The sequence below is a fragment of the Ctenocephalides felis genome, unplaced genomic scaffold (assembly GCF_003426905.1).
Source record: "Ctenocephalides felis isolate EL2017-DRISC unplaced genomic scaffold, ASM342690v1 CF-g0.4_SCAFFOLD_01886, whole genome shotgun sequence".
NCBI classification, from domain to species: Eukaryota; Metazoa; Arthropoda; class Insecta; order Siphonaptera; family Pulicidae; genus Ctenocephalides; species Ctenocephalides felis.
Window position 1 is genome coordinate 9,492,477 of NW_020538040.1, and position 15,795 is coordinate 9,508,271.

The window sequence follows — 15,795 nt, forward strand, 5'->3', positions numbered from 1 at the left end:
TAGTTAGGCAGTTCAACAATCGTAATTACTAATAGCTATCCAAAAAATCAACAATATGTATATATACATATTTATGCATATATACATATAATAAAAGTACTTACATAAGGTCAATTCATATTACTTATGTGATACACCTTAATATCACATTAACTTCTGTGTGCAAAGTACACAGATGTTAATTTCGTATCAATAATTTTTTTTCCAACTTTAATTAGGAAATAGAGATTCATAGGACGGAGGAGGATCTTTATCAGGGTCAACATGTGATGGTACTTGCGGAGATGCATCTTCAGCCATTTCAAACACAGGTGGATGTACAATCTGTAAATTACAAATATTAGAAATTGCAATTTTTTGAACATCAAGAATATTATTTGATAATTACAACTTCAATTGTAGGTGCACTAGGTAGTACTGCAGTATTAACATCATTTATATCATCTGGGTCACTAGCTCTTTGCCTTGATGATGAAACATCTGGATGACAAAATGGTCCCCAACAACAGACGTGGTGCTTTCTACAAGCCCATAAACATGTTGTGAACAGAAGTAGAAGCAGAAGAATCGTGGTCACTGCTCCTAATGTTATAGGTGCTGGCTGGATGTAGTCAATGTCATCTCTGAAATAATCAGATTAATAAATGAGTGAATTAGAACTAATGAAATTAAAATACTTCAACAGTCACTGATACATTGGATATATGTTGTTCAACATTTATTCGTACTATAAAAAAGATTTCCAGAAAAAAAAAAACTAAAACAAAATACTAAGAAAGAAAACTTTGGTCTTCTCAAGATCTTGTTTACAACTGGTTTAAATTAATTTTACAATTTCAACCATGCAACAAACTATGTCAAACATAGAAAAATGCAAGTCGTAAAAAATTCAGAAGGAGCCAAAATACTAGTGTCCAAAATGCAATGTAAGGTTGTGTGTTGTATGTTGCAAAATATATCATACTAAAACTGCATATCAAGTAAGTTTATTGTAATTAGTACCAGGAATAAAAAATATAGTTGAATCAAATGAAAAAGTAACAATTTTTCTCAAGAATATCCAACCATTAACTAGTTAATGATTTTTTATAAGGTAGCTCTAAATTAAAGTTTTACATTAAGTAATAATTTGCTAACTAAGAACATCTTAAGAAATTTAGCTCACACAAGTTACTCAAATATTTAATAAAATTTATAGTTTTATGTCTATTGTTTTTTTTCATTCTTCTAATAATTACATTGCACACGAGTATTTAAAAGTGCACTAATTAATTTTCTATAAAGTGATAACAACAAAGGCTGCATTAAGGTGTATTCGAAGCCTTAACAATTCCTAAAATCATAATGAATTAATAAAAATTACTTGTGATTAATTTAAAGTACCTTAATTATTTATGGACTGATTTCAAATGTTGGACTTATGTATTGCAACTACATTAAGATTTGTAGAATAATAAATAAAATGATAGAGAAATTTCAGAAAGCTCAAAATAAAGACACCATATCAATTCTTATATCATCCTCATAATATCTTTAACTATTACTATCAAGATTTTCTTATTGCATTTGTATTTTGATTTTACTTTAGACTTAATGTCCAATAAATTGACTTTTTGTTGTAAAATTAAATATTTCAACAATTAGTTACAATAATTAACTAACTAATTTGTTACAACAATTAACAATCAAGCTAAGCTAATATAAAAAAACTTACAGTTCACTAAGATGCTCACAGCCATCTTCATCAAGGCAGTCTTGAGATGGACAATTTACAATGTTGTCCTCCCAAAATCTGCCATATATACAACCTTCATTTCTTTCAGGAATGCATGGTTTAGCATTCGCTCCTGCCTTACTACAATCTGTAAAGAAAAATGTTTAATTATAAATAAAGAAGATTATGAATTAGGGTTTATTGGTATTAAAACTGGTATAAAAATAAATAATAAGTAGTACTGCCTTAAGGCAGGTCTGTGAACTGAGCATTATATGGAATTAAGTAAGAATTTATTTTCCTGTATGTTTTCATGCTCATGTATGCATCAATAATTTACTTTATTACTTGATATCATATTTGTAGTCACTCAAGTAAATAATTTCAGCTTTCTCAATTGTAATTGTATATTACACTAAAATAATTTCTTTCCTCTCCACTTTCATATATTATATTTAAATCATTTTCTGCTAGGTAAAAACTGAAAAGTGGAATAAACATTTTCAACCAATGTCTGATATCTAAAAATAAAAAGTGATATTTTTTCTCACATTATTTTGAAGCCTCCACGCTATAAGTTCAGAAAAATCATACATTTATAGAAGACATACTTTCTTCAATAAATGTAACAAATTTTATTTCAGAAAATTATTGAGATAGATATCAAAAATAGAATCCAATCCTGAACCAGAAAAAAAATGTTACAAACAATTTAATAAATAAATAAATATTATAGAAGTTCAAATGAATCTAAGAGTATATTGTTTAAGATTCAATATACATTTTTTTATTGTTCTTGTCAAAACTATCAAATCTGGGACAACTAGGTGTAAGTGGCATTTTGTTTTAAGGTAAGTTGTATCAACTTTACAATATGTATAAACAAACGACTTCATAAGAACTGCGATTTAGCTAGTTAGATAAAATTTTCAGCTGTTTATTTCAAAAATAAAGTCAAATTAAGGATGTCTTTCAAACAAACTCATTATATATCTGTAATTGCATCAATAAAATTAATCACATACACAAATGTTCAATCCTTTTGCTACAAGTGTTCTTATAGATGACATACACAATGTGCCTCTGATTGTGAGTTAAATATTTGTGATTTCTAATTTTTGATTGTGGTTTTCAGTATTTTAGATGTCAATTTAAAATTGTAAATACATTTTTAACTATAATGATTAGAAAATTTGAAATTATTTTATATAGCAAATACTTTGACAGCTTGCTGGCTCATAGAGCAGTATCACTTCTATGCAAAACATTCTCGTAGCAAAAAGATAAAACATTAAATTCTAATTACAGGTTTTATAGAAATTAATTTGTCAGTCTCCATCAACTTCCAAAAAAACTAGTGGTGTATGGCATCGTGCTTTAAGGCAAATTGCTATAACTTTCCGTACCGTAATAAAATATTCGAGGAATATTAAATGTTTTCAAATAGATTATTATAAATACTGTAACATTGTCTAATATTTATAAGAAATATATAAACTGAATTGCAAAGTTAAAATTATTTATTTAAAATATATAAGTTTTAGAACATCAGTCAGAATTAAAATTAAAATCTGAATTATTTTCGATATATAAAAAAAAATGAAAAAAACATTTTTTTGAAAAAAAAATTGATTTTTTTTTCAAAAGCAATTATTTTGTTAAAACAAGGAGAAAGTTTTTTGAATCTTTCAAATCGGACGCTTAGTTCTCTCAAAAACTGCCATTTTTTGCACATTTAGCTCTGTATTTTCGGCAGGACCTGCCTTTGCACAAAAACTAATCAGCATATCTCCCTACCAATTGAATTAGAATGTTTTTTGAACCATTCAAATCGGTTGATCCGTGAGCCCGAAAACGTGAACGAAAAAATGAGAACACACACACGCACGCACATCCATTTTTTCTGAGTTATGCCAAAATGTTTAGAAACCTTTAAAACGTGAAGAAATGCAAAAATTTTCATTTTCGATTTTCGGCCCATTACTATTACTTACTCTACGGAAAGTTAAAAAACGCAAAACCAAACGACGCAAATCGAAGTACAAATGTAGTAAAACATTGAATTGAATGGGTAATTCATTACGTCAATTTTGCAATCACCGGCGATTTGTTTGGAAAATGTTATCTGTAAAATCTACAAGATTTAAGCAATTAGTACACATGTGTGATAAGTTATCTATTTATAAACTACCATGCAATACCGATTTGATTTGATAATAGCAAAGTACATATAACTGAGATTGAACGATAACGCCAATTAAATAATTCGGTCGAAATACATTTTTATATTTGGATATACAAATATGTATTTTTAGATAAGTTATTGATCAGTGTGTGTTGAATTGACGCAAACGAATTTCGAAAATGCACTTTTATCTTATTTTATTGATTAATCTTTGTGTGAATAATGTAGATCATTGCACCTGATCATTATAAACTTCCCAAAGGAGCAAGAAGATCCGAATTGCTAGGTTATGCAAAGATTCGTCAAAATCATTTCAACATTACGAAGAAACGTTCTGGCTGATCTTTACCAAAAAGTAACTAGCATGATTCCCAACGAGCCGATAAAATGTGTAACTTAAATTTAAAGTTTATCCCTTTCGCTACGAAAAAGTTTTCCGCGGGACTGACACTGCTGTACGAGCCCGCAAGACGCCCAACAAAATATTTTAAGATTTTCCAATAATTGTATTTATAATTATAAATTTACATTTCTAAAAAACTAAAAAATACAATACCAAATTAAAAATTACAATAATTTAACTCGTGATATAACTTGAAGCAAAAGTCGACACATTGTACGTCGTCTATAGACGACACTCGCAGTGAAAGGGTTAAATATTTGTGTTAGTGATTAATTTCATTAAATTAATAACATGTGTTTTGTCGACGTTTCAAGCAATTCTGAATCGCTCAAGACCAAAACTGAAAAAAGTGTGTGTGTATTAACCGATTTTTGACCTTTCGCCAACTCTTTCTCGAGAACAACTGAACCGATTTCAAAAATTTAAAAGCCATTTGATGAAGACTCGCACTTATTAGTTTATAGACGACAGGCTGAGCGGTTTATTTATAATTAACAAATAAGTGTTGAATTTTTCGCTCAAATTTTCGCCAAAAATCCTAAACCGAATTTGAAAATACAAAATCATAAGATATCAGTTGGGAATCATGCTGATTAGTGTTTGGTAAAGATCAGCCAGGACATTTCGTCGTAATTAAATGTTGAAATGATTTTGATGAAACTTTGCATAACAATAGAGATAAAGGTCTTTACACACATCCTAAAATATTCCTTAAATTTTGGTATAATGAGCCTTGCCCTTAGATCATATACAGTGTATATAAAAAAAAAAGTAATCACAGATATTATAAGTTTATTTGACAGATATTGATTAAAATCGCACAGACCCGTAATTAGTGAAAGCAACAACTTTAATTTTGAAATAAATAGTTGAAAATTTTATGCAAATAGCTGAATCTCAATTATTATGGATTAAGTTGATTATTTACACATATAAAGAAGTACAAGCAATTCTTCTGAAAGCAAAATACCAACCTTACACATATTTTTTTTTAGATATAATAGTTTGAAAAAAAAAAGTATAGAAAAATCCTATTTTCTATAGTTTCCATATATTATTAACTTGTCGGGAAACAACATTTTACGAATTTCGATTTGCAATTTGAAATTAGATTTGCAATTTATTTAAGAAAGTGTTGTTGCTATAAATGTATAATCAAATACCTAATTTCATGAACTGTTTTTTTTAAAACAAGAAAGCATCAAAATATTGCAAAAATGGATACCAGTGCTTTGGACTTATTTTCATATTTGTGTGAAAATAATTTAAAAGTTTTTCTTGGGCACAGCGACTGAAATATTTAACATTTGCATTATTATGGTAATAAGATATGTAAGATGCTACATATATTGCTTGACCATTTCAATAAGAATTACTCAATTAATTTATACTACTTAACCCACATTTCACAAGTAGCTTAATCTAGTGTGATCTCAACTTGTAAATTATTAATACATAAACTTTATATAATAAGTTTATATTTAGCACTTTTATTGAAATATATTTTTATTGAGTCATTGTTACATAAAACAGATGCATAAAAATGGTAAAAATAATTTTTTTTGGGCAATAGAAATAGTTATTTACAACAGTTTTCAATTCGATAAAAATATTGTCATAGAAAAGTAATGTTTTAATATGCAACTTCAATAAAGTAGTCAAATATAATTATCCAAAATCAAAAGCAGTGAAAATTTAGTTATTAAGTAACTCACCATTAAAATAAGAAGTAAACACCAGCGATACTTCTATAGATTCACCAGGTGCTAGAGGCTTCTCTGCATAATATTCAATCTGTACAAATAAAGTATTTTCTGGAATAACAAAACTCTCAAGAGGAGTCTTTCCTACTTGGTACTCTCCACACGTTCTACGAACAACACCTTTTGGAGTGCGAATCTGAATAAAAAATAATTATGATGAATTAAGATCTGATTTAAATCTGAAATTGAATTTATTTTCAAAAAACTATTATTTTGCTTCTCTTATAACAAATATATTTTGTGTTCAATATCTTGCTTATAGATATGTCTATAAGCAATTATATTATAGATATGTCTATTAAAGCACCTTCAAAAATTAATTCATTTAATTTCATACACTTAAAATAAAAAAATTCCAAATTAACTACTCCACTAGGAAATAGTGCTGATTACTTTTTGAATGCATTATTTGTTTAGCAGTCTTATAATATTAAAATTCAATTACCAGTAAATAGTCTAAACATATTCCAGTCGCTTCTGATCTTCTTAAAGATAATTTCTGTATTACAACATAAATGCCATTACTATGTTTTGAAGCTTCGATAGTAAAATTGCAATGTCTGTTATTTTCATTTAGATCTGTAACACTGACGATGGCAGATGATTCATGCCGCTTGCCCAGAAATATTCTGTGCCTTTGTGCAGAGCACACATCAGTTTCCTTAACTGAAAATGAAAGAGATATTAATTTATATAATATTGAATAAAATTGTAGTATATATATATATATATATATATATATATATTATATATATATATATATATATATATATATATATATATATATATATATATATATATATAATATATAGGTTTTTTCAGATGGTGCAAACCTTACGATAAAAGGTTTTTGACCATCTATTCAATAATAAAATTTTAAGACAAAGAATCGAATGCATTTATAAATTCATTTTACAAGATTATTTTTTTCATAATAAATTCAAAATTAATTAGTCAAAAGTAATTAGCAGAATTAATTTAGAATTTTTACTCGTTCAGTATACACACAACCATACATACCTATCTCTCAAAATAAATGATTAATTATAACTTTTATAAAATATATTTTATTTATTTTTTTATTTAAATTTTGTTAGTTATTTTAATTTTTATTTTAATATTTATCTTCCAAAAGTAAAAAAGTGTATTTTTTTAATTTTAAAATTATTAAATGTATTAATGCATAATTTCCTTTTATTTTAAATAAAATTTAATAGAAAGCGGCATCTCATAGTAAAAATAATTAGAACGTAAAAATAATTAAAAATGAAGTGATAAACCAGATATTCAAAAAAGAAAACTTAATTCGAAATAATAAAATCATATACGTTAGAACCCCGTTAAGACGATCATACTTGATACAATTTCCCGCATAATACGCCACTTATACGCTGCACAAATTTGAATCGATTGTAAAAAAATCAAAAATTGTTCGAAAGATATTGTTTGGATATAGTGTTGATTAGTTTTCGGTAAAGATCGGCCGTGCCGTTTCTTCGTAATTAAATGTTGAAAATTTTTTTGGATGAAACTTTGACAATTATATCTTAGTCTGAAATAACATCTAAAAATATTATAGGGTTACGATAAGCTGTTGAATTATAAAAAATCATTAAAGTTTGGAATTGCACCCCGCGCTTAATCAGAATCTATATGTAAGTTCCATGTTTCGTTGATAGCTACTGATTGCAGTTGAGGGCCATACTTAAATGTTAAATAGTAATTAGAATCCGTTGAATAATATTCAGAATTAAATGTTAAAAGTATTTAGAATCCGAAATGGATGAAATGGAATGTGTTAAACAAATTAATTTAAATTATGCATTTATAAATATTATAAGTTTGAAAAACATCAATTAAGAATCGCATCGATTATTTTTTAAATCTTTACTTTCAAAATAAAAATTTGAACATTTTATTTAAATCTCAGTTTCTATTGATTAAGTTGGTTATGTATACGTATCGGGAAGTTCATGCAACTTGCCTTAAGGCAAAATCGTACTTACAACTAGTTGAAACATTTTTTTTATCCCGCATAATACGCATTTCCTATGAAGTCGTCTTAACGGGGTTTTATTGTATATATTTAGAGAAAGATAAAAATGTACACATCACTTTTGAATCGATGAGTACTTATTTTCAAGGTGAGTGTCAATGCATGACTGATCAATGTAATGATTAGAATAAACTACTTTATCATTAACAAGGTCCAAATTAATAATTAGTCAAAATAAGTTGGCTTGTCTATTTATGATAAGATTATTGAAGAAAATTATATTGCGACCTAATCAAATTTTTCAGATAATTTCTGGCAATTTATTGTAATCAGAAACTATCACAGACTGATAAATTTTGTGAAAATTTAATTATGTTAATGTTAAATATTTGAATAATTATATACTAAGCAATTTTCATAAAAAATCAATCACAAATTCTTCATAAATCTATGTCATTTGATTATCATCTCATCCACATTATCATTTCTAATCAAAAAATATATGATTCATAAGAATTTTTGTAATTGAGATTTTATATCAATATTTTCAAGTACCGCGAAGAATAAAATTTACATTTTGTAAAATTCGTAAATTATACAATTGACATAAATAATATTTCTTGCAATAAGAGTGTTAATTTATTATTAGTACTATTGCAGCCATAAATAAAAATGTTTTCGCATTCATGAAGAATTATTTCATTGCAAAAGTTGACACAAACTTGTTTAATCAACATTTGCCAGTTGATATAATTCAGTATATATATATATATATATATATATATATATATATATATATATGTATATATATAACTATATTACTTATAGTTATTTACATAAACGCCAATCGGTTATGCACCGTGAATTTGTAATAACATTGATTTATATGCATATATACATATATACATACATGCATATATATATATATATATATATATATATATATATAAATTATTTCTATATTACTAATTTCTATTTTACTAACTGCAGGTAGGGTGAAAAACAATTTAATTATTAAAATGATTTCAAAATAAGGATTTGTGGTGAAAATTTAGGGCAGTATATATTTTTTGAATACTAATGCAAAAAATAGAATAAAAGAAATTAGTCCAAGAACTTAAAAAAAGTGCAGGACCGAAAAAATAAATTGTTTTTCGAAAAAAGATCTAAGTTTTTTTTAAAAATCTCATGAAATACTTAACCAAAATTCAGTGAAATTTGTGGTGAAAAACATTCACTGACTGAAAGCAGGATAAAAATTGTTTCGATTACTAAAATTACGAAATTCTAGTTCACTAAATAGGGGTTTGTGGTAGGAGGATGAAATTTTAGTTTTTTAACTTCCCGTAGGGTAAGTTATTGTAATGGGCCGAAAATCGGAATTGAAAATTTTTACATTTCTCGACGTTTTGAAGGTTTCTGAACAATTTGGCATACCCCAGAAAAAATGGATGTGTGTGTGTGTGTGCATGTATGTATGGATACAATTTTTCGCCCACGTTTTCGGGCGTACGGATCAACCGATTTGAATGGTTCAAAAAACATTCGATTCCTATTGATAAGGAGATGTGCTGATTAGTTTTTGGCAAAGGCAGGTCCAGTAGTTACGGAGATAAGGAGCAAAGAGTGCAGAAAATAGAAATCGAGTTTTTGAGAGAACGGAGCATCCGATTTGAATGATCTAAAAAACATTCAATTAGTAATGATTGGGAGAAGGGGTTATGAGTTTTTCGCAAAGGCAAGCCCAGCCATTTCGGAAATACAGAGCTAAATACAGAACTAAGCGTCCGATTCAATTGATTCAACGAACTTTCTGCTTGCCTTAACAAAATAATTGATTTAGAAAAAAAAATTTTGTTTCATTTTTTTTTTTTTTTTTTTAATTTTTGGTATATCGAAAATAATTCAAATTTTATTTTTAATTCTGACTATAGTTCTAATATACTTTAAACAAATAATTTCAACTCTGCAATTCAGTTTATATAATTCTTATAAATATTAGACAATGTTACAATATTTATAATAATCTATTTGAAAACATTCAATATTTCTCGAACATTTCGTTACGGTACGGGAAGTTTCAGCAATTTGCCTTAAGGCACGATGCCACCCACCCCACTAGTTTTAATTTAAATAGGCACTTCAACTAGCACTATAATAAAATAAGTGAAAAAGATAAAAAAAAATTATAACAAATCTTTGAGGTAAGAAAGTATGAATAGATGTTAGCCAATTCTCCAAATAAAAACATAATTTCATAAAAACCAGTCAAGCAGTTTTAGAGCAGTATGATCACAACTACGACAAAAGAAATATATGTATATATATATATATATATATATATATGTGATAAAATTGTTCTTGGACATTCATCCAATAATTAAACAATTTTAGGAAGAAAAATGTCTATTGTAGTATCAAACGTTTCGGGTCCTGATTTGACCCGAATGTATACACTGAATAATGGGTCCAATCAGGACCCGAAACGTTTGATACTACAATAAAGACATTTTTCTTCAATGAAATTGTTTAATTATTGAATGAATGTCCAGGAACAACTTTATCATATATATTTCACCACCTGATAAAAACCTATTGCATTATATATATATATATATATATATATATATGTATATATATATGTATATATATGTATGTGTGTATGTATGTATGTATATGTTCTTTGTACACACAACCATCCATCGAGGAATACTAAATTACTTTAAAAAGGTTCTGTGGTTGGAAGGTAAAAAATTAGGGCTGTATGCTTGTTGTATCCCCTAAACAAAAGTCTAATTAAAACATATAAAAGACTTATTAAAATCAAACCATATACAAGATTTATTAAAACATAACTTTCTATAATAGTTTTTCATTTTCATAACGGGGTGGATGCTTGTATGAAAAACTTCATTATAATTATATACCTTATATATATATATATACTTTTTAATTAAAATTCAAGTATTTGTCAACAAATCATTGATATATAATTGAAAAGTTTCACCAAGTCTTGATAAATTTACAATGATTTGGAGATTAATATTATATAAATATAAAAGAGTATTTGGGAATTCTCAAGTACCATCAAGAATAAGACTTCCAATTTGTAAACCTCTTAAGTAAAAATAAATATTAGTAATTAATTATCAGGACATAATTAATATATATATATATATATATATATATATATATATACATATATCATCTTATATATTATATATAGTGTTAGTTTACAAAATGTTTGATCGAAAGAGTCTGGTTTCCAAAAAAATAAATTTATAATTACATCATTATTTGATTTTGAGATGTGAATATTGTGTCTACAAAACACTTTGCTTATAACAATTTTGTTTAGAACAAATAAATGTAAAATGACATCATAATATAGTATTAAGAAGCATGGACTGTGTTTACAAAACAGTTGTTCGGAACAATATTGTTTAGAAAGAATAAATGTAGAATGACATCATACTTCAGCTTTGAGAAGTAAGAACTGTGTTTGCAAAACCCAGGTGTGACTGTGTTTATAAACACTTGTGCTCAGAGGAATTTTGTTTAGAAAGAATAGATGTAGAATTAGAAATATACATTTGACAACAGTGCCTAATTAAAATATATACAAGATGTATATTGAAATTTATAGTTTATTAGATATGTTTATATATGTACACATAGAGCAAGTGCTATTATTGTTATCAAAACAGTTTCAACAAATGTTTTCAGGTAAATTCCAGGCCAAAGCCGGCAGGCAGATAAACAATAGTTGCTCAAAAAAATTTGTTTTAGAAGAAATTAATTTACAATTGTGTACATCATAACTTAGTTTCGAGAAGTAGAGTCTAGGTTTACAAAACAGTTGCTCGAAAGAATAGATGTAGAATTACAAATATACATTTGAAAACATTGCACAAGATGAATATTGCAATTTAAAGCTTATAATATATGTTAGTATATGTACACATAAGACAAATGCAACTATTGTTATAAAAACAATCTTAATAAATGTCTTCAGGTAAATTTTTAAGTCAGCAGTCAGATAAATAATAGTTGCTCGAAAGAATTTGGTTTAGAAGGAATAAATTATAAAATTTGAGAAGTAGGGACTAGATTTGCAAAATAGTTTCTCGAAAGAATAGATGTTGAATTAGAAAGGTACATTTGAAAACAGTGCACAAGATGTATATTGAAATTTACGGTTTGTAACGTATTGAACATACATGTACACATAGAATAAGTGTTATTATTGTTAAAACAGTCTCAATAAATGTTTTCAGGTAAATTTATATGTCAGCGGGCAGATAAATAATGTTTGCTCAAAAGACTAAATTTAGAACATTATAAAATGGTTTTGGTAAGTAAGGACTGGTTTACAAAATAGTTGCTCAAAAGAATAGATGTAGAATTAGAAATTAAGATTTGACAACATTGCACAAGATGAATATTAAAATCTACGGGTTATAATATGCATTTATATATGTACACACAAAGTAAGCATTATAATTGTTATCGAAACAGTCTTAATAAACATTTTCAGGTAAATTTATAAGCCAGCTGTCTGAAAAATAATAGTTGCTCGAAAGACTAAATTTATATTGACATCATAAAATGGTTTTGGTAAGTAAATGCTAAGTTTACAAAAAAATTGTTCGAAAGAACTTTGTATGAAAAAATAAATATAAAATTAAGAATATATGTTTGACAACATTGCACAAGATGTATATTGAAATTTAGAGCTTATTAGATATGTCTATATATGTACACATAGAACAAAAGCTATTATTGTTATCGAAACAGTCCCAATGAATGTTTTCAAGTAAATTTATGAGCTGACAGTCAAATAAATATTAGTTGTTCGAAAGAATTTGGTTTTAAAAAGAACAACCTTAGAATTACATGGTTTTGACATGTGAGAACTGTCTTCACAAAACAATTGCTCGAAGGAACTTTGTATGCAAAGAATAAATGTAAAATTAAGAGTATACATTTGACAACAGTGCACAAGATGAATATTAAAGTTTGCAGCTTATTATGTATCTTCATATATGTACCAATAAGATAAATACTATTATTTTTATGAAAACAGTCCTCAAAAGATGTTGAGGTAAATTTATAAGACTGCTGGATTTAGATAAATAATATTTATATAAAATCCACTCAGTAATTCTTGAACAGATAGTTACAAGTAACTAGTTATACATGACAGCACAAAAACCAACAATAAATTATCCACTAGAAATTTCCACAATCCAACCTCTATTGACACATTTTACTCAAATTTTTTAACTCACATGTTTTGTAACCCGTCGAAAGTGTTGTCACAAACATCATCGTATAAAATAACAAAAAATAATGAACGTGCAACAGTTCCATTTTGTTAATTTAAAATCGAACATTATTGACTTGTCATGACATTATTGTTGCTTCGAATGTTGTAAATAACAAATAACGATAGCACGATGACGGCGAAACAGAATTCCACTGACTCGTTCGTGCGTTTTCGTGACAGGTCTCGGAAAGTTTACGAAGAACCTGTTGATTGAGAACAAAGATGGCGGGTAGATGGCGGCACTTGAAAAGCGGTAAAATTTAAAATTTAAAATTTTAAATTTAAACAGTATGAAGAACGTTTTTTTAAAACCATTTTTGTTAAAAGAAAGTACGATTATTATTAATTATATATCTTTTTTGTAACAGAAAAATGAGTTTAGATAAAAATAAAGATATAATAAAAAATATATATTACCTTTTATTGACTTGAAGAGTTTATTTATAAGACTTCATAATATGTATAATATAACTATGTAATATGACTATATAATATGATATATTATATAACGTGATAAATATTTGAAACTAGTTGTAAGTAGCATTTTGCCTTAAGGCAAAAGGAGTAAATAAGGGGTAGATAGCGACACTTGAAAAGCGGTAAAACTTAAAATTTTAACAGTATGCAGAACGTTTTTTTAAAACTATTTTTTTTTTTTTTTTTTTTTTTTAAGAAAGCACGATTATTATTAATTGTAAACCTTTTTTGTAACAGTGAGTTTAGATATAAATAAAGGTATAATAAAAAATATATATTACCTTTTATTGACTTGAAGAGTTTATTTATAAGACTTCATATATAACATGATAAATATTTGAAACTAGTTGTAAGTAGCATTTTGCCTTAAGGCAAAAGGGGTAAATAAGGGGTAGGTAGCGACACTTGAAAAGCGGTAAAATTTAAAATTTAAACAGTATGCAGAACGTTTTTTAAAACTAATTTTTTTTTAAAGAAAGCACGAATATTATTAATTGTAAACCTTTTTTGTAACAGTGAGTTTAGATATAAATAAAGATATAATAAAATATATATATTACCTTTTATTGACTTGAAGATTTTATTTATAAGACTTCATATATAACATGATAAATATATGAAACTAGTTGTAAGTAGCATTTTGCCTTAAGGCAAAAGGGGTAAATAAGGGGTAGATAGCGACACTTGAAAAGCGGTAAAATTTAAAATTTAAACAGTATGCAGAACGTTTCTTAAAACTATTTTTTTTTAAAGAAAGCACGATTATTATTAATTGTAAACCATTTTTGTAACAGTGAGTTTAGATATAAATAAAGATATAATAAAAAATATATATTACCTTTTATTGACTTGAAGAGTTTATTTATAAGATTTTATATGATGAAAAAATTAAACTAGTGGGGTGGGTGGCATCGTGCCTTAAGGCAAATTGCTGGAACTTCCCGTACCATAACGAAATGTTCGAGGAATATTGAATGTTTTCAAATAGATTATTATAAATATTGTAACATTGTCTAATATTTATAAGAATTATATAAACTGAATTGCAGAGTTGGAATTATTTGTTTAAAGTATATTAGAACTATAGTCAAAATTAAAAATAAAATCTGAATTATTTTCGATATACAAAAAATTAAAAAAAAAAAAAAATAAAAATAAAACAAATTTTTTTCTTCCAAAATCAATTATTTTGTTAAGACAAGCAGTAAGTTCTTTGAGTCAATTAAATCGGACGCTTAGTTCTCTCAAAAACTGCCATTTATTGTACATTTAGCTCTGTATCTCCAAAATGGCTGAGCCTGCCTTTGCGATACTCCGTGCTCTCAAAAACTCGATTTCTATTTTCTGCACTCTTTGCTCCTTATCTCCGTAACTGCTGGACCTGCCTTTGCCAAAAACTAATCAGCACATCTCCTTATCAATAGGAATCGAATGTTTTTTAAACCATTCAAATCGCTTGATCCGTACGCCCAAAAACGTGGGCGAAAATTTGTATCCATACATACATACACACACACACACGCATACATCCATTTTTTCTGAAGTATGCCAAAATGTTCAGAAACCTTCAAAACGTCGAGAAATGTAAAAATTTTCAATTCCGATTTTCGGCCCATTACAATAACTTACCCTACGGGAAGTTAACTAGTTGTAAGTATCATTTTGCCTTAAGACAAGTTGCATGAATTTTCAGATACGTATATATAATCAAATTAATTATTTAAAAACTGAGATTCAGCTATTTAGCTAATTTCTTCAATTGCTTATTTTAAAAATAAATATTTTGCTTTCATTGAAAAGATTTTCAATTGATATTTTTTAAACATACTTATAATATATGTAATTGTATAAATTGAATAAATTTTGAATACATTTTATTTAATATATAACTTGCCCTACGGGAAGTTAAAAAATAGTTACCTAATTTA

At 26.8% G+C, this 15,795-nt stretch overlaps 1 protein-coding gene across 1 annotated transcript; it reads right to left on the bottom strand.

Annotated features, from left to right (window-relative positions):
- On the bottom strand, positions 1-13,505 carry LOC113377967. Its single transcript, XM_026618441.1, has 6 exons — positions 13,353-13,505; positions 6,511-6,731; positions 6,018-6,201; positions 1,715-1,862; positions 389-623; positions 1-324 (listed from the first exon to the last, which is right to left on the bottom strand). The coding sequence occupies exons 1-6, from the start codon at positions 13,432-13,434 to the stop codon at positions 211-213; spliced, it is 984 nt and encodes a 327-aa protein (XP_026474226.1). The 5' UTR covers positions 13,435-13,505; the 3' UTR covers positions 1-210.
- Between the last annotated feature and the right edge of the window lie 2,290 nt (positions 13,506-15,795).

What these genes read in the sequence shown, in the direction of transcription:
- LOC113377967 (XM_026618441.1), bottom strand. Translation starts at nt 13,434, where the DNA reads ATGGAACTGTTGCACGTTCATTATTTTTTGTTATTTTATACGATGATG. An exon ending in TGTGAGCATCTTAGTGAACT is followed by an intron (nt 624 to 1,714) that starts GTAAGTTTTTTT and finishes TGATTATTTCAG; the next exon opens with AGATGACATTGACTACATCC. An exon ending in GTGCACCTACAATTGAAGTT is followed by an intron (nt 325 to 388) that starts GTAATTATCAAA and finishes TGTAATTTACAG; the next exon opens with ATTGTACATCCACCTGTGTT.